The 19,124-nt window shown below is 32.9% G+C and overlaps 2 protein-coding genes across 3 annotated transcripts; one reads left to right on the forward strand and one right to left on the reverse strand.

Moving 5' to 3' along the window:
• The first annotated feature begins 123 nt into the window (after positions 1-123).
• Positions 124-14,332, forward strand: LOC111046631 (delta(3,5)-Delta(2,4)-dienoyl-CoA isomerase, mitochondrial). Its single transcript, XM_022332220.2, is given in 10 exon segments — positions 124-292; positions 4,683-4,736; positions 5,962-6,121; positions 6,808-6,896; positions 7,745-7,872; positions 9,255-9,308; positions 9,310-9,382; positions 11,475-11,628; positions 11,905-12,031; positions 13,622-14,332. Coding segments are annotated over 9 exon segments (924 nt in total). The 5' UTR covers positions 124-292; positions 4,683-4,696; the 3' UTR covers positions 13,721-14,332.
• Positions 12,305-18,832, reverse strand: LOC111046632 (dynein regulatory complex protein 8). 2 transcript variants are annotated; one of them, XM_039424678.1, is made up of 5 exons: positions 18,527-18,744; positions 17,606-17,719; positions 16,952-17,075; positions 15,601-15,811; positions 12,305-12,553 (listed from the first exon to the last, which is right to left on the reverse strand). In XM_039424678.1, exons 1-5 carry the CDS (start codon positions 18,540-18,542, stop codon positions 12,545-12,547), a joined length of 474 nt encoding a protein of 157 aa, XP_039280612.1. In that variant the 5' UTR covers positions 18,543-18,744; the 3' UTR covers positions 12,305-12,544. The 2 variants fall into 2 exon arrangements, with proteins under 2 accessions (XP_039280612.1, XP_039280611.1); XM_039424677.1 differs by lacking the exon at positions 12,305-12,553 and adding an exon at positions 14,279-14,927 and having other exon boundaries at positions 18,527-18,832.
• Positions 18,833-19,124: the final 292 nt, after the last annotated feature.

The raw sequence follows: 19,124 nt of genomic DNA on the forward strand, positions 1-19,124 counted from the left end.
TTCAAATAACTCAAGATATTCATGTTTAAACTTCAAAAAAAGTTCCTAAACCAGTTCAAGATCGATAGAGTAGGTATCGGCTATCGCTTTCAATGAATAGATCGAAATTGGGAAATGATTACCTTTTTGAACGAAGTCAGATCAGAGACACTAACCTCTAAAATATTAAAAGTTGAAACACCAAACAAAACCCAGTGATAAAGTTCAAAAGAATTTTAATTATCAATGATCGTCCTATTTTAGATTAATAACATTTTTAACCGCAGATAATATTATTCAATTAAAAGATACGGTAAGTAATTTGTTTTGGTCATTGATAATTCCTAATTTACATGTCAAAAGTAGGTATTTTTAAAAGTCATCATTATAACCTTTGAGTAAACTTTAATTTGCAAGCAAGTAGGCTGATATATGCTTTATAGATAGAAAATTCCATCTTTTTGGTAAGTACAACCAGAACCTTGCGTGGATGAGTGAATAAACTGGTAATACGTTTAACCCTTAACCGTCTATTAATATTATAAAAAATGCCTTAATTTACTGTAAAATGTAGATATCGGGTAGCCTACGACTTAAGTTATGTCCATTTTAAAAATATTTTACTAACTGTTAAAGATAGGATCTTGAAACCAGTTTTATTAAATTCCTTGTCAAATAATAGCCTATATAACTTAAGATTTAATTAACCTAATAAATTTATGACCAAAAAAAATATTTAAAATAAAAATATAAATAAATTATTTCAATCTGTTGCCATGTTTCTTTAGCCAATTCTTCAAAATCGGCAACAGATTAAAGATATTTTTGGATTTGTCTTGACCTCTTCCATCGATATATAGGTATCAATTCTTGATTCTGCGGCCCATATACTAAAGTACAGGCGTTAGTTTTTTTGGGATTCAGAATATTCAATCCATGACCAGACAGACTTTGTCAAAGTTTAAAACAATATTGAAAACAAATAACTTGGGATGGCTGCAGATTGCTCGTTTCATATGGCTCTGTAGATGGAATGCAACTCCAAACTATGAAACAGTCTCAAACTGTTCCAGAAGTCCACTGGTTTCATACTCTCTCCGTGAGTACAGAGGGTAGTTGTTGAGTTTCTCACGTAGTAGCCTACAAAACTTCCTATACTCCAGCTCACAAATAAAAATCGGCAGTCTGTTGAAAAATTTTAGAGTCAATGTTGCCTCGTCTCCTGGTGTCGTTGCGGTGCAAATGGAACCTCTCCTGGAAGGCATGAATCTCCCTCCTTAGAAGTCGTAGGGAGCTATACCTTTCTGTGGTAGTACCCCCTAGTGGTACCCCTGTTTCCTCACCCCCTACCCTACCAGACGCACACTTCAAAACACAATTCGATTGGTTCTAATCTTGCGCGGTGCTTGGAGACGGACTCTTACAGAAACGGCGAACAAGACATTAAAAATGTTGGCTCAACAAGCAACGCACTCGCTGCAGTAGAACAATTTTCGGACGTGTAAAGTGCCTATTATAGAACGCGAATAAATCACGTGACCACCCGTCTTTCCCGTCAAAATCGTTCTCGACGAAACCTTCGTTTTCCGCGTTCACCTAGATCAGTGCTACATTATTATTGTTAGCCGATGTACTTACTGACTGTAGATTGTTAGTATTCTCAAACGTTTGAAGATTAGCCGCAGTGCTCCAGGTAATGAGATAACGTGATAACACGGAATACCTTCTTCTCTACAAGAAGAATCCTTTCACAGCTACCCGCATGGCCCCATAGTAGGCTACTATTCCATAGCTTATATGACTATGGAACAGCCCATATGGAAATCAAGTAGTTGGCCGGGACATGTTGCTTCATTTTCCGCTTCAAAAGTGTCACCCAAGCCAGTCGATTGCACAGCATGCCAATATGTTGCTCCCATGATAGAATGAGGTTCATTACAAAAATCCAAGAGTTTGACCTCCACCTCACCTGCTGACCACACCTTCAAGGTGCACACCAGGTTCTGTGTTTTCCCTCATTCAAACACAGTTTATTTTATTTAAACCCCTGGCTAGCCTTTTCTACTAGTAGGTTTGACTGAGCAACAACAGTTTGGGGCTCCTCATCCTGGGCCAGCAGGGTGGTGTCATGAGCAAACAATCAAACAATTAGGCTCTACCATGCACACTGAAGTCGTTGATGAATACAAGGAACAACAGAGGACCAAAAATCGATCCATGTGGCACTACATAGATTACCTCCCTTGACCGTGATTACGCACCATTCACCGATGTCACCTGCAATATATTAGGATGTAATCCTCTATGGTTCTCAGGGGAACTCTACATATCCCATACCTCAGAAGTATCTCATGCGAGATACAGTAGAATGCTTTGGTCAAATAACATGAAGCAACGGAGACCGACTGCCTGCCCTCCATTGCCCCAATAACCGACTCCACCAAATACCGCACAGCTCCTGTGGTTGATCTCCCCTGACGGAATCCATACTGCTGAGGTTGGAAGATGGAATTACTCTCAAAATACATTGAAAGCTGAACATACATAACCGATTCCATGAGCTTGTCAAATATTGGAATTATTATCGAGACTGGCTCGAAATTTGATAATTCATCAAGATCACCTTTTTTTGAAGAGTGGATTGTCCTTGATTTTTCAGCTCCTTGGGGAAAACTCCAGAATCCAAACAGTCGCATATATCAATTTACTCAATAGCACAGCTAAAACATAAATTATTGACTTAATCAACACTGTTGAGATTCCATAAATGTCAGGACTAGTTGAATTCTTATATCCCTTAGACCTTGGACTATTTTATCAGGTCAACTGTGGAAATCCTCTCCCACTTCACAAAACTACAATCGCTGACAGGTACATGATTCATAAGAAGATGCAGTTGTCTGCATCATCAGGTGAACCGGTGAGAGCCTCAACTATTCCAGCCACTGAATAAATAAAAACATTTTTGAAGTCACGAGGACTTGCACCTCCTCTGTCAGTACAACTTTCTTGTTTTTGGAGCTGTTGATAACATTCCAAGCTGCTCTGCATGGGTTTGGAGTATTCTTAATACGACTTTCATTCCAGATGCTCTTTGAGTTGATAATATTCTGTTGATAATATCTTCTCCAGTCTGAGATGAGCTGAAAAGAACTTGTTTCTATACTCTGCAGTTATGGCATTCTTTTACATATTGTTGGCAATATGATAACAAGGATTCTAATACTAGCCAAGTCTGCTGTATACCATGACTTATCAACATGACTGAAAGGTTCATTCCTCCTCCCAGTAAACCGCCTCACTCTTTTTGGGAAGAAGTTGTCTAACATACACATAAAATACTTTGATTACAACATTGATACAAAGACTCCAGTTAATTCTCTCAAGCATTCCGACAAAAATAGGTAGGTTGTTATCATTAATTCTTCTATGGGCAAACCTGTGTTTACAGAATCATTCAGATTGACTCTTTCTGTTTCGGACTGGCCAACAACATCTATTAGCAGGGACTGATGATCCGCCACAACTGGTTCAATCACCAGCGTTGTTGCAACCGTACCCAGACAAACGGTTCCTCTAGTTGGGGGCCAGTTGCCGATGACAAGACTATAGCTCCCGAAAAGAACTGTGTATTGATTTTCCAGAACACTAGAATTCTCCTGATGTATATTAAAATCGCCACACATAACTACCTGGTTCTGTAGAAAATTCAGATGACCTAGACATTCCTCCAACATGTCAAAGAAAGAATTGATATCACCTTTTGGTGATCTGTACATTGTTAAAATAAAAAGTGAGCAACTCAAATACAACACTGCAAAGAGTTCTATGACAGAGACAAAACGAAATCTTTTTAAATCAACAGATTTTACATCAGACTTCACTTTTCCTCCACACAAACAGCAGTACCCCCAAAACTCATAGTATCCCTGCATTGTATAATGGACCAACCTGTGCTGCTAATACTGTGATAGAACTCAGTTTCTTCGTGCTTGCGCCAATGCTCACATATGCCCAGAAAATGCACATGCACATATTGCACAGTCTGTATGATATTTGGCGTGCAGGCTCTTGAGTATAGCGGTATTGTTGCTATCTGTAGCTACTATATTCCAGGGAAGTGGATTGTTGTACTAAAGTATTTGCTTCCTTGATGTCAATTGATCAACGGAAATAGATAAAATATAATAACCCTTTCCAAAGCACAGTATATGACGATCACAATATGATATTGCTTATCAAAGTATACTAATTGCATACTATTTCAACGGTAGTAGTTTCGCCGTGTTGATAAATATCTTGGATCGATAATTATTATGGTGTATGGTCAAATAATTAAAAATGACTGCTTCCTGACAATATTTGAAAGAATAAGCTTCCAATCAGGTTACAATCCAGGGTTTTAGATTTGAATACATTCTTCAATATTTTCAGAGAAAAGGTTTGAGAACTTTGGAGTAACCCATGTTCTCAAGAGTCATGTGAAGGTGATCTGTTAATTTCATTTTGTTTGAAAGTAAATAGATTATCTCTATCTAGTTCATTAACTCTTATCCGATTGTTTGGTACCTATCTGAAAATAATTGTTGGCTCGTAACTGGAATCATAACTTTGTGAAAAAGGTGGAGTGTGGGGCGGAACTATCCGCAAAGTACCAATAAAAGTCATCGGATTATTTTTTAATTTATTTTTATTTATTCCAGATTCAAATAGAAACATGTTTCGATCAATTCTTAATTCAAGAATTACTCTCAATGGTGAGTATTATTGCATATGATTTCATCTCCTGTTGCGTACGATTTCATCTTCTTTGCAACTTTTTTATTAGCTTATTATCCATTTTTTAATAAATTCTCTTTAAAGTCTGGTTTTTACTAGTGGAGTTGGTGGTCGAGTAACTGGCATACTAACTCTACCGAGCTAACTCTGCTCTACTTACTTGGTCCAGTAACTGTTTTCACTACAATTAAGAATAGTAGGTAAAGTGTGTTGTCTAGTGAACAGAACTAGCCTTAAAATTTCAATATTTTTTAATAGATTAACACTTAAATACTTATTAACACTTTAATAAATTAATACTTTTTAATAAATAACACTAAACACTTAAACTTGATAGCCTACGGCACGACTCTACTCAACTATCTGGAGACTGTTTTCTTTAGAATAGTATGGTAGTGGTAGAGTAGAGTGAGAAGCGGTAGTAGGGTAAGGCAAGTGGTAGAGTACTATCCCACGGTGCTATCCCACTTTACTCTACTAAAAACTAATATTCTACCATGACTCTACTCTACCATGAACGTTTTCATTAGGAGAGTTCACAAGATAGTTAGTACTTGCCCAGGAAACTCTACCACTAACTCTATTAATGAAAACCAGGCTTAAGTTATCTAAATTTAAAACCCGTCAATTATCAACCAGTAGAAATATATTTTTCTAGTAATAACATGAAGCACATTCTTTTGTCATTCGAATTCTGAAAACATACAACTCTTTTATCTTACAATTCGGAATCAATATTATTTGTGCTGCAATTTCCTCAAAGCAAAGTACAATTTTTTCAACAATGTAGTGGTGTTTATTGTACGTTTAATATTTCTTCTTATTCCTTTAATGAGAATTAATGTATTATCAATTAATTATATTATATTAATAATTATATTAATTTATTAATATTTCTTAATAATTCCTTTAATATTTACTCTTACTGTTCGTAAAAAGTCATAACTTTAGTTGATCACATATTAGGAGGTTTTCCTGTTTTGCTCCTGTTTTCTGATAACTTGACATTGGAACTAGATGGAATATAACGATTTTGCAGTCTCTCTAAGTATGCCTATGATTTTTATATACAATTCAATCATAAACTTGGAATAGTGTATACAAATAAATGTCATGATGTAGCCTATTTATTTTCTTATATTATTTCATAAATTGTGTTTTGTATTACAATGTTATGTGAAATCAGTATATTCCATTTCTCAGGAAGCCAATCCATGATCAAAACAATATGTTCATCGAAGATGTCCAGTGAGGCTTGCTCGCAGTATAAGACTTTGAAATTGACCGTTGAAAAGCCATTCGTCTACCATGTGCAGCTGCAGAGGCCTGACAAATACAATGCTATGAATCAAACCATGTGGATGTAGGTACTTTTTGTATTATGCTTTAAACATAGAACGTCATTTTTATAGGAGCTGTAGAGCTTGAGAAGCATAATCCTATGAATGTTATCGAATATGAACATGTTTATATGTTCACGGTTGCATATGATAGAAATGACCAACGGTCAAACTTAAAACGCAATAAATCAATTATATTAATGAATGAAAATTATAATAATGTAATGAGCCATTCATCAATTTAACTTACAGATCAATGACTTACAAAATTTTAAAATCAATTTATTCCTTAGAACATAATAGGAAATAATATCGAGTGACCTGGCTGGCTCAGGTCTCCTGGTGTCAGAGTTTTCAGGTCACAATTGATCAATTCCAGGGCCTCTGACATGACCTAACGACTGTTTTTTAGGCAGCCGGGACCGACGCCTTAACGTGTTCATCCAAAACAGGAAATGAATATAATAAATTGTAAATTAATATCAATGTAATTAGCATTGCTGCTAAAAAGTTAATATTTGTTTACAAAAAATATTATTTTGAAAATATACTAGCTGAAACTAGTCATGTTTTATACAGAATATAATAAGGGTACCAGTACCTAATTTTCTGTAAAACATTCAAGCAGCCTTTATCACAATAATTATTTATAATAAATTGCATTTCAACTGAGCATGGCTATCACAAAAGCACGTATTCTTGTTCACAGTGAAATCGGGAAGTGCTTCCAAGAACTAGCTTATAATGGTGACTGTAGAGTGATCATTCTATCAGGAATTGGGAAACACTTCACAACAGGTACCGTATTCATTGTAAAGATTATACACTGAAATATTGAAGTAATCTCGATTATTGATATACTTGATTTAAATGGTTTAATTTCAAATTTCGTCGGATTTTGACTGGTGATTGTAGAATGGAAAATCTCCAATTATATTACATTCAAATTTTGTAAAATCGAGGGCCTCGTCTATAAACTATTTTCATGATCAATCTTTTAAAAGTTCAGATTTGTTCCTTTGTAACCTAGAACTAGATTCGTTCTGATTGGTTTTGTAGTCTAGTTGAGATCTACTGCTACTGTGACCAGCTTTTTTTAGAGCTTATTCAATAAGAAAAAAGTTAATTTCCAGTTTTAGGCTGAACGCTCACCCAATAATTATTGCTTCACGTTCGGTGTGACGCGGCAATGTGAGCTCTTATATGTTATAAGATGTTATGTCTTATATGTTATGCAATGTGGGCTCGTATATTAATGAAACTTGCCTTGCCCGTTGTTAATTAGAGGCATCGTATGCAGTGGGCTGCTTTAATCAAAACTAATCTATACCTCATTACATGAGATTGCAAACCACTTAGGCAAAATGCAATGCTGTAATACTCTCTGTGAATAATCATACTTGATTTGGAATAAATTGTGATTTTCATAAAAGCATGCTGATTGGTTTCTTTAATAACAAGTTATGATAATTCTACAGATCTCCATAATGATACAGTTTAGTAATGTTTGATGCTAATATGTAATTAATCAAGTAATATTTTAATCATATCAAGCCAAAATATTTATTATATCTAGCTTAATTCCATGAATGATTGAGCAGAATTAATCTCCATCATAGATATTTATTATTGATTTTTTTTTACAGGAATTGATTTAATGGATATGTCAAAAATAGCTGCCGAGTTGGCAGATCAAGATGATGTAGCTAGGCGATGTAAGATTCTCAACAAAATGATTCATTTATATCAAGACTCGATAACATCTCTAGAAAAGGTGAGTCCAACAAATCATGCTTTGCTAATTATAAGTATCCATCATAATCTAGAATCATCATTATGTGAAGAGAAATGTCAGAAATATTGTATCTTGTATGATAATCGCAATAATACTCCACCAATTTTGTTTGATGCTATCACCATTTAAAATTTACCTTCCGATTCACTGCCATCATGTAACCTTCAATTTCTATCAAGATTATTAAAAAAAAGTCACGCCGAAATGTGTATAATTATACTTTATTTGACCAATTAGGTGCCTTCCAGTTCCTGTTCAGGATCGATATGGCATGTTATTCTGATTAGGCAATATTATCAATATGGTCATCAGTTGTTGATTCTCAGATTTATTCAAATTAACCAATCTCATATCATTGATGCTGTTTTTGAGCATTCATTTTTATTTGGATATGAGAGTTCATTCAATAAATTTGCTCTATTCATTTTTAATAATAATGTATTGATGTCAAAGAATCAATACAGTATTACATTTTCTGAATTAGCTCAATAACTTCTGTGGTAACAAACTTGTAGATAATCTCATTGAATTTTTCCACTTTTCTTTTTTATCTGGACTTCAATAATTCTCTCAGTCAAATCGAGCCAACAAAATGTAAGAGGAATGGCCGTAGGGTGACACAAATTACAACTGTCAAAAGTGATGATACATTGGGGAGCCAGTTCCACATCTGAGGCCAACCCAGAAAAATGTTATATTTGATTTTTTGTACTGAAGTCCGGAACTCTGAAGATTAGTCTGATCGTGTTCCCGCCTAGCGTGTGGAGCCGGCTTTACACTTGCTTCCCATTTAAGATAAAATTAAGAATAGGTAATTAATTATTCATGTAAAAAATGAATCAAATTACCCTTTTTAAACTTTATTCTATTTCTCACAACATTTTTCAAGTGAGGTTAACTTGAAAATCGTATTATAATCAAAACAAGAAAGGGTACTTTGATTTTCCAATTTTTAAATAAATTCGAGTAACCCTTACCAAAAAAGTGATTAGGTAATTATTTATTTGACTGCCATTGTATTGAAATATTTCGAAAGCTTTGCTTTTTTTAGTCAGCCTTACTATGACTGCCACACCACACTATGGTTGACTGAAAATGAAAGCACAACTTATGAGATATCTCAATACAGTGTGAATTCTACAAGTATAATGTTCATTCTATAAGTAGTCTTTTTGTGTTTTTCAAGTGAAATAGTTTTATAGTAACATTTGTGATATGATAATTGCTTTTTTGTATATTATAATTATACACTAATTACATAAGTAATTTAAAATAAATCTCTATGAATAGGCTACTATTTCAATTTGTTACATAACAATGATTTGGACGTCAATAATCTGATAAATGTTGTTGTTTGACAGTGTAATAAACCAGTTATTGGAGCAATACATGGAGCATGTATTGGAGGAGGGGTGGGACTTGATCTGTGCCACTGACATTAGATATTGTACTGAAGATGCTTGGTTTCAAGTGAAGGAGGTTGACATAGGTTTGTATTTTTTTGTCGTATTGATTGAAACTAAAACAGTCCTAGCATGTTGAAAAATGTTCATATTTTTTGGTTAAGTTACCTTGACGAGCATAAACATTACTTTGAAAAACCCCAAAGTAGTAGACCAGTAGTAGTAGAACAGTAGACCTCACGCAGTATTCTCATCCACAAGTACCTGATTGAAACTATAGACCTTATGGAAATACAGCAATAGACTGGCTTCTCCACACATCTGTGTAATCACTTGTCAGCTGATTTATGATGAATAATATCTATAGTCTGATTTTTATTGTAATATTGGCGTATGAAGGAGGCTCCTTTTTCCTTTTATATTATCCTTGAAATGCAAAATTTCCAAAAACCTTGTATATACGTCGACGCGCAATTTAAAAAGGAATATACCTGTCAAATTTCATGAAAGTCTATTACCGCGTTTCGCCGTAAATGCGCAACATATAAACATTTAAACATTAAGAGAAATGCCAAACCGTCGACTTGAATCTTAGACCTCACTTCGTTCGGTCAACAAGGTTTTTGGAAATTTTGCATTTCAAGGATAACATAAAAGGAAAAAGAAGCATCCTTCATACGCCAATATTGAGTAAAAATCAGACTATAGAATTATTCATCATAAATCAGCTGACAAGTGATTACACAGATGTGTGGAGAAGCCAGTCTATTACTGTATTTGTATAAGGTCTATAGTTTCAATCAAAAAGACATTAAAGAGGTATGCATCTTTAAGCTGGATGTTTACACCAAAGTTATTAACAAAATGGTTATAACTTAATCCTTATAGATTCTATTAGATTGAACGGAAGTTGACAAACACATATGTTCATCATGTGTATGATAAGTTATGTTCAATCTAATATAATCTATAAGGATTGAGTTATTAACATTTTTTAAATAAATTTAGTCTAATCGCAGCTTTAATGTCTTTGGTTTCATTTGTTTTGCAGTCATGGTATTATTATGCGTTCCCATCAGTATCAATATTCTCACATTCGATAAAACTAATTTAATAGGTGAATAAAAATAAACAAATGAACTAAATAATGCTGGAGAAATTATAATAATTTTGATTCTAAAAAATTAATTTTCATCAGATAGAAAGATCACGGAACTGGATGAATTATATCATATGGAATACAAATTCAAACGTGAACTGAGTTTGTTAACATTTAAAACAGTTGACATCAGGTATTTGTGGATGAGAATACTGCGTGAGGTCTACTGTTCACAGAACTACTAGTATATACGTCGACGCGCAATTAAAAAAGGAACACACTTGTCAAATTTCATGAAAATCTATTACCGCGTTTCGCCGTAAATGCGCAACATATAAACATTTAAACATTAAGAGAAATGCCAAACCGGCGACTTGAATCTTAGACCTCACTTCGCTCGGTCAATGATCAACTTTGAAAATTATGATATACTCTAGTTTAGGAGCATTATCATGTCATGTCAACAAATCAGATTATGTTGATCAAATCGATTAAAAATTGTCTAGCTAGATAAAATTTCTCGCTGATTGATTATGATTACACAGCTGGAAATAATTCTGTCTCTTCCACACAGGCACACGCATCTTCTGTTATCGAGAGACGACGAAATTATCATCTGTTTTCCAAGGATTAATTATCCTTTTAATGTCGTTCAGCGAGTTTTCCAAAGAATGAGACCTAGTGCAATAGAATCTTTATATCATAAATCTACTATGTTCCAAATTTCGTGAAAATCGTTAAAGCAGTTTTCGAGATCCGTAAAACATAAATAACCAGATATATACAGAAATTGCTCGCTTAATATAATAGGATTCTAGGGTTTTCTTCTGTTTGGTAGGCTACTTTATTTTCAATGGAATACGATTCCAGTAAATTTTTCACTCTATCATTTTCAACATGGTTGAAGTAGAAACCTCATGTTACTTGTATACTTTTATGGTATAACAATAATCTTTCCTGTTCTAAGCTGAGAATATTTATCATAAAATACACAATTCTATAAAAAAATAACACTATTGTTGATTTCTTTTGAATAATAAGTTTGTTCTATTTTGAAAGAGTTTTTTCTATGTTTGTAGGCATGGCTGCGGATGTTGGAACTCTGCAACGGTTGCCACGTATTGTCGGAAGCGCCAGCTTCGTGAATGAGTTGGCTTTCACCTGCCGCAAACTTCAAGCCAGTGAAGCCAAAGAAAGTGGCCTTGTGAGCAAAGTTTTCAACAACGTTGAAAGGTAACATCAATAACCATATTCATCTAATTTAATTTTATTACTTCAATTCACATACAAATTCACTTGCAGAAACACACTGTATCTTTGCTTTTCATTTATTTATAATGTGCATGTCTTTTAGTTACATTTTTCCATACACATGTCAACAAAAATTCTTCAGTTATTATATAACTAGAAGTAATTATGTATAAGAAAAATATTTTAAAACTAGACGTATCAAATTAGTGACTACTTTATTTTTTTGTATAATCAAATTCTAATAGTGCAATCTTTTAGTTTATTGCAAGGAGCAATTGAGCTTGGTGTTGTCATCGCTGAGAAAAGTCCCGTTGCTGTGCAAGGAACCAAGAGAAATCTGATCTACTCGAGGGATCACACTGTTCAAGAAGGCCTGGACCATATTGTAAGTAAACCTTGCACTGTCATTGAAATCAACTTTTTACTCAACTTATTGGATCATGTGATCATGCTCAATCGTTTATCACTGAATTTAACGTTTAAATCAGGGGTTTGTCTCATCATAGAAGTTTAGGAGTTCTTTGTACTATAGGAAAATTCTCCCACACAATAATCTCAAATTTATAACTTGAATATTACTGCTGCGGCGGGCATTAAAAAATTGATTGATATAAAAATATGTATTATTGAATATATAAAAAATATTCACTTGAAAATGCCATTCTTAAGAATTATTTATTCGCCAGTGATGTCTGCCTCCATTATTGTACGTAAAAAGGCTACTGTTGAGTGTGTACGTCTATTATCAATATATCTCTATTAGATAGATATTTAGTCAAGTGAGGTTTACCTAAAGCACTTTCAAACTAGGAGATACTAAAACACCTTAGAAATATTTGCACTTATTGGTAGTTGTTAAGTCATGTAATAAGTCGTCAAACTGCACCAGTCGTCTCTCTTAGTCCACCTGAAAAATAAAATTCAGTTTGATATAATTTGAAGAGTTCAATTTTCGTAGGTACGCAGAATAAGCTTCCAATGCCATCTGCCAGAAAGTTTCATTTTCTTAATTTATGTGTCAAAAGAGTACAGAACATGTGAAGAGTAAAACGTTAATGGATGATTTTTCCCTTTAAATTGACGTGATAGATCTTGATAAGATATATAACTTTCAGAATAATCGTTTATTACTAAATAATTCTTCATTAGAATACTTCCATTAGATTATGAATAATCAACTTGACAACTACAAAATATAAATTCTCTTTTGAAGTTCTAAAATTATACAAACTAAAATCACCATATTATAGAGGTAAAATCTTTTGTTATACCAATGAGCTAAAAACCTCTCGTTGAATATTAAACTCAAAGGCCACCACAAAACATTTTGATGATAACATTTTTTTCCGATTCGCCTATAAATATTTTTGTTATTCTTTGTTTGCCTGAGTCGCGTTTTCTTCTATAGAATTTGTTCGTCTTGTTGATTAAACGAGTTTTATATTCTCACGTATAGAATCGTATTACTTTGACTGTTTATTTTCGTATTAGAAGTAACCTTGTTTAGAGATGTAATATATTTTTTAGAAACTGAATGTATCTTGATATTTAACAGATATTCATAATGTCGCTTCAAGAAGTCCAATTTTCAATATATTTTGATAATGTGGACCTAATAGAAACTAATACTCTCTCTTTTTTGGATCACACAATCAGCTTCACTTAGCCTTTTTATATTTAATTGATGACGCTTTCAGTTTAGTTGTCTCTTGTCTGTAATAATCCACTCAGTTCAGAATTTAAAATATATCAAAAATATTTTTGTAATTTCCTCAATATCAAAAGTAATCTTAACATACATACGTACATACATACTGACAAGAGCATCATACAAACATCATATATATTATATAATCGTACTTTTACTAAATATCTATTGTATGTAAGTGTATTAATTCATAGATTAAAACGTATTCTATGTTTAATGAATGTCTTTAAATATATCATTCATCAAAGTTCATTCTCATTTTTTTAGGCCGACTGGAATCAGACGATGCTGCAAAGCGATGATTTTATGAATGCGACAGTCGCTCAGGCCACTAAAAGTCCTCCACCAACATTCTCAAAGTTGTAATTCATAAATAGGAGAAATCCCACCTCAAATGTAAAATACAGTATTTATCATTTTTATATCAAACAACGTAGAATAATCAAGAACTTCATAAATGTCACGGTAGGTAACGGTACAGTTTAGTACAGTTTTGTGTGTTTTTAATTACTTCTTGATCAGTTTTAGCTGTTACACATGCCGTATATTCCCTCATTTGTGTAACTCTTCCACCCTTTCAATGTACTCTATAGAATTTATTTTATTCGATAATATCATTTTTCTCAACGAAAACAGTGATTCAGTCTATCCCAATCCAAAAATCCAAACCCAATTTTCAAAAGTTTGAGATGTTTTCGATCCCTCAAAAAATTTTAAGTTCTATTACTATTTCAATTCAGTTTGAAATCTGTTAAGTTCTTCATTGTATGTCAGTTTTCATTTGCAACTTAGAATGTTCATATTTCCTTGTCTTTTTGATAGAAACAATATTAAAGACTGAACGGTTATCTGTGTAATGGTATCCAAGCACGAATGATGTGATATATTAGATCTACACATTTTCTCTTGAAATGAATAAAACAATTTTTTATCGTTGTTGGAATTGTATAAATAAAAGCTTATTTTCCTTAATATGAATTGGCTTCTTATTGTGAAAAGTTGATATATGTTTTGTACAGTAAGCAAGTAACTTATTGAGCGATGTAAATCTAAAGAGCATACTATTTGAATTGAAAATTCAAATCCCGGATAAAGGGAAATAAAATTTCATATTAACGTTGATCAATTACTCTGGTTCGAAGTCAATTTTTTGAAAAAGTTTCAGACTTGAACTTATTCAGTACATCTTCAAGCAATATCAAATCCATAGATATTCCACCTTCATTTGGATTAAAAGAACCTAAACATTTTTTGGAAGTTATAGAAATAACACCTCAGTTATTTTTATTTACTTCTTATATAAATTCGTAAGTCATAGAAATATCAAATTAGTTATTTCTATTGAAATTATATTTAACATTTTATTAATGTAAATTTTATTTTGAGAAAACGATGCTTGTACATTCGCATCCTCCACTCTTGAAAATGAAAATTTTTAAACAGGATGCATGCTACATGTATGGAAATGCATTCAATTTATTTCATCAGTCTCAATCAGTCCTTCGCCCAATTTTCGTTTATGAATCTCTTCTACTTTCGGAATCAAACTATAGATATTTGGTTGAATATTAATCTGGAAGTAAAGAAACAAAAAATAATCTCAGGAGTAATCTATCACTCAATCTAGTCATATTGAGTTCCAATTGCGCAGTTGGTCTATAGCAGGTTGCGCCCATAGGTGCCATTTATAGGCCATTTTCACCCTTACCGAATATCAGCTGACACTCAGAATTGTTCTCCGATTGGCTGAGTACTAGCTTTTAGTAAGGATTAGACAATCTGAGAACAATTCTGAGTGTCGGCCGACATTAATTTATCGGCTATAATAATGTTGGTGATAAACAGCCAATCATATTTCAAATGTCATACTAGAGAATCGAAAAAAAATATTAAAGCACGTCATAAGAATACGTCAAGACATTGTGGTTAAATGAAACATTATTACGATATCTTGACTTGGCTCCTAGCTCATTCTCTCTCATTTTCCTATCAAGAGTCTGAATCTCAAACAAACTTTCATCATTTCTATTTTGATTTTAAGGTGATTGGTAAAATGAATTACATATTCAACTTATACCCCGAGAAATGTTATTAAAAATAACGTTACTGAATTTATAGGTCAGGTGGGACCTTCTCTTAAGGGACTCCAAACCAACAAAAGTCATTCATTCTCAGTTGTTTATCGGTTATCCTATAAATCGAACAATTTCTAAAAATGTTAATATAACAACAGTTATAACTCGTACCATTATTTGGTTGATGTAGAACTCATAAGGAATGGTTCCGTTGACAGGGTCGACAGCCACAGCCATCATCTCATCAATCTCCTCCTGGGTGAATGGCTCGCCCTCCTCCATCATAGCCTTGCTCAGAAATTCGCGATCCAGGTAGCCCTTGTTTTCCTTGTCCAACGTTTGGAATGCTTTCAACAGCTCCTCGGGAGAAGCTGGCTGTAATCTGAATTCGTAATTTACAATTTGAAACAATGTGCCTTGTTAAATTTTCAGTTTGCTACAATATTATTATATTTGTTTAGTCTTATTTTTTATGTTTGTTATATGTTTCTGTTACTCACCTCCTGTCTGCTTGTCAGATGTTTATACGATTTTATTATGGATTGCGGATTGATAAAACCAACATGAGATAGAGCATAGCCACCTCTAATACAATGCCGCAGCCTACGATATTGCAACGTCGCAGTGTAGGCCTAGAATCTAATACATGATTGGTGAAAAATATTTTAAAAAGTACCAGCTGATGTTTTTTACCAATTATGTATTAGATTATAGGCCTACACTGCGACGTTGCAATATCGTAGGCCGCGGCCTTGTATTAGAGGTGGCTATGGCTTGAGGCTTATTAAGGCTAGTGAGGGTAATGGGAAGACTTATAATGAATATGCTCCAAAAAATTAAGCTGTTTTAAATAGAACAATTCAAAATTAATCATTTATATGAAAAAAAACTGCACTTTCAAGTAGGTTCAGAACCACTGATTTTTTAGCTCAATATCGGTAATTATCAAAGCTGTATCAGGGATATTGATATTAACATGTAACGGTAACTGCGGGGTCAATCACTACCCATATTTACATTTATCAATCACTACCCTACATTTCTAAAGAACAAGAGAGATTTCCTCTCTTTCCAGATTACTTTAATTTCTACTAATATAAAGAGGGTCTAGTCCTGTAATAATCAATCATCTTACTTTCAAACTACAATAAAGAACAACATAAACTGAATAGTTTTAATAGCAAAATAAATCTCATTTGATATTGGAGTAGATTAAAGAGTGATGCCTTGATGCAGGTCCCGACTCATTTTCAATAATTTATGAGCTTGGAAGCATGACTATTCTTCCAGGATAGAATAGTCAAATTTGTGTACGTTCAATCATTGGCTATGAACGAACTAATCTCATATCTAGAAGTGTAGAAGTAGCTTATATCGCAAATTTAAAAATTCTATTTCGATTTAAAAAAAACGCGGTATGCCGCGTTAGTTCATCAAGTCGTATATAATTTCTTCTAACGGTGTAAACTTGGAAAATTTTATTTTGGATAGTCCAACAAATTACTTGATAGTTAGATTTTACTTGTATTCAGATATGATCTGAGCCACAACAGGTAAGAATTGAGCTAGATGCACACTTCCTGATGTCTCCTGGTCTTCAACTCTGACAATAACCTCTTGCACTTCGGCTTCACTCGGGCAACAACCTGCAATTTAAAAGTAAGAATTTTCAATTTAAAGTTCAAATCAACTGGGAAAAATCAAGAGTACCTTACCGTACTGTCATCTATTTTATTAATAACTACAAATGCCTTTTACCAAATTCATCCATTCATGAAATTATAATATGTGAGTGAATGTTATGAGAGTTTACATGTATTCACACTTCAAAACATAAATATATAATAGTTACTATATTCATATACCAAGGTTTGTTCAATTCTAACATTCAAAATCAAATTTAATTATTTATTTTTTTCGACGAGATTTGTTCCATTTTTTATTAAATTGAATGTGCAGACTTATTTATCAACATTACAAACCAGATTAACTAAAAAAAGTAGCATTTAAATATTGTGGAAAGGTTTGTTCTATATCAAATCAACAAATTTCTTTTTAACAGATTGAATTAATACCTTAAGTTAAACATACAATAGCAAACTTTTATCCATCTCACTGAGGGTGAATATTCTTTTTCATTTAATGCATGATTGATTTGAAGTTTTTTATTTCTTACCTAAAGATCTAATTATGGTTCCGACTTCTCTCACGTCTACAGTCTTATCTCCACTGTGGTCGAACACTTCAAAAGCCTCTGCAATTCTTTTTTCCAAATCATTAGTAATAGAAACTGGAATAAATTATTTAATACATGAATAGGGATTTAATATACCAGTATAGTAGAACCTGATACTTAATCTCTCTTTTAGATTATTTTATTTTTTTTATATTCAATGGATTTTTCATTTATTTCAAATGTTTGATATTAGAAATAGCGATTATAAAAACCATTTTTTTGCTCTATTTAATAATATAGAATAGCTAATAAAATTGTTTGTTTTGATTGTTTATAGGAGCGCGTTTAGAGCGTTTTTAGGAACACTTATTTTAAAGAATCTATTCGAGAATCTGATTCCTATACATACGGTAACTAAGTTATATAAAGAAAATTATTTATTTTATGAATTATTTAATCACAAGTTTCGGACATTGATGCCATTTTCAAGTGATACGTCTCCTATACATACGGTAACTAAGTTATATAAAGAAAATTATTTATTTTATGAATTATTTAATCACAAGTTTCGGACATTGATGCCATTTTCAAGTGATACGTCACTATTTTTCTTTCTTTTTTATAAAAAGTAGCCCTATACAGAAAAGAGATAGGTAACTAAGTTATATAGAAAGGGAAAAATGTAAATAATACGTTGAAAAATTAAACATAATTGCAAATCGATTATAAAGGTTTATAATAAATTATGCTTTTGTTGGGCTACATATACATAGCTAGATCAAGATTGATAAATAGAATGATATAGACCTACTTGAGTTGGTCTTCATGTAGGACTACCGATATGGTAACAATTTTCTATTTGAATATCCATATCAAATATTAATTGATAGACCTACTCTGCTAGCTTAATTTAAAGTTTACCTTCAAGTGCAGCCATTTTTAGATAGCGTTATATAGTACACTAAATTGAATATTTAATGTGAATTTAGGGATCTGAATAGAAGTATTAATTATTGTCAAATTTTATTGTTATGTTGTAACTGCCCAGCAACCTGATAACACATTGTTCATGGATATGGTAACTATGACAACACAGGACATCGCGGTCTCATAAATAAATCAAAATATTTCATAATGGAGAAGAACCTTTGTTGACCGTCCCGAAGGTACCCACAACTTTGGTCATCGTTTATAAGCATCATATTGAAAAAAGTATAGGGGTATTATGTTTGAGGCCAATAATTTATTATTGTTATTTGCGGTGTGATTCTAGATGAACTGAGATCTTGATGAAGTGAATGTTACTCATGCAGATGCTCAAAAAATGTAGATCTAGATAGCTGTGGCAGCCTTAGACCAGTTATAGAATAGACACGGCCAATTATATATTCATACTAAAAGTCGATGAAGCCAACATCTACTGCCAAATCCACCAATCTTGACGTCACGCATCGTAAAGATATTGTTAAACAATGCATTGTTGTTAAACATAGCTTGTTTTCCATAGCAGATTATCATT

The sequence above is a fragment of the Nilaparvata lugens genome, chromosome 3 (assembly GCF_014356525.2).
Source record: "Nilaparvata lugens isolate BPH chromosome 3, ASM1435652v1, whole genome shotgun sequence".
Classification (NCBI taxonomy): domain Eukaryota; kingdom Metazoa; phylum Arthropoda; class Insecta; order Hemiptera; family Delphacidae; genus Nilaparvata; species Nilaparvata lugens.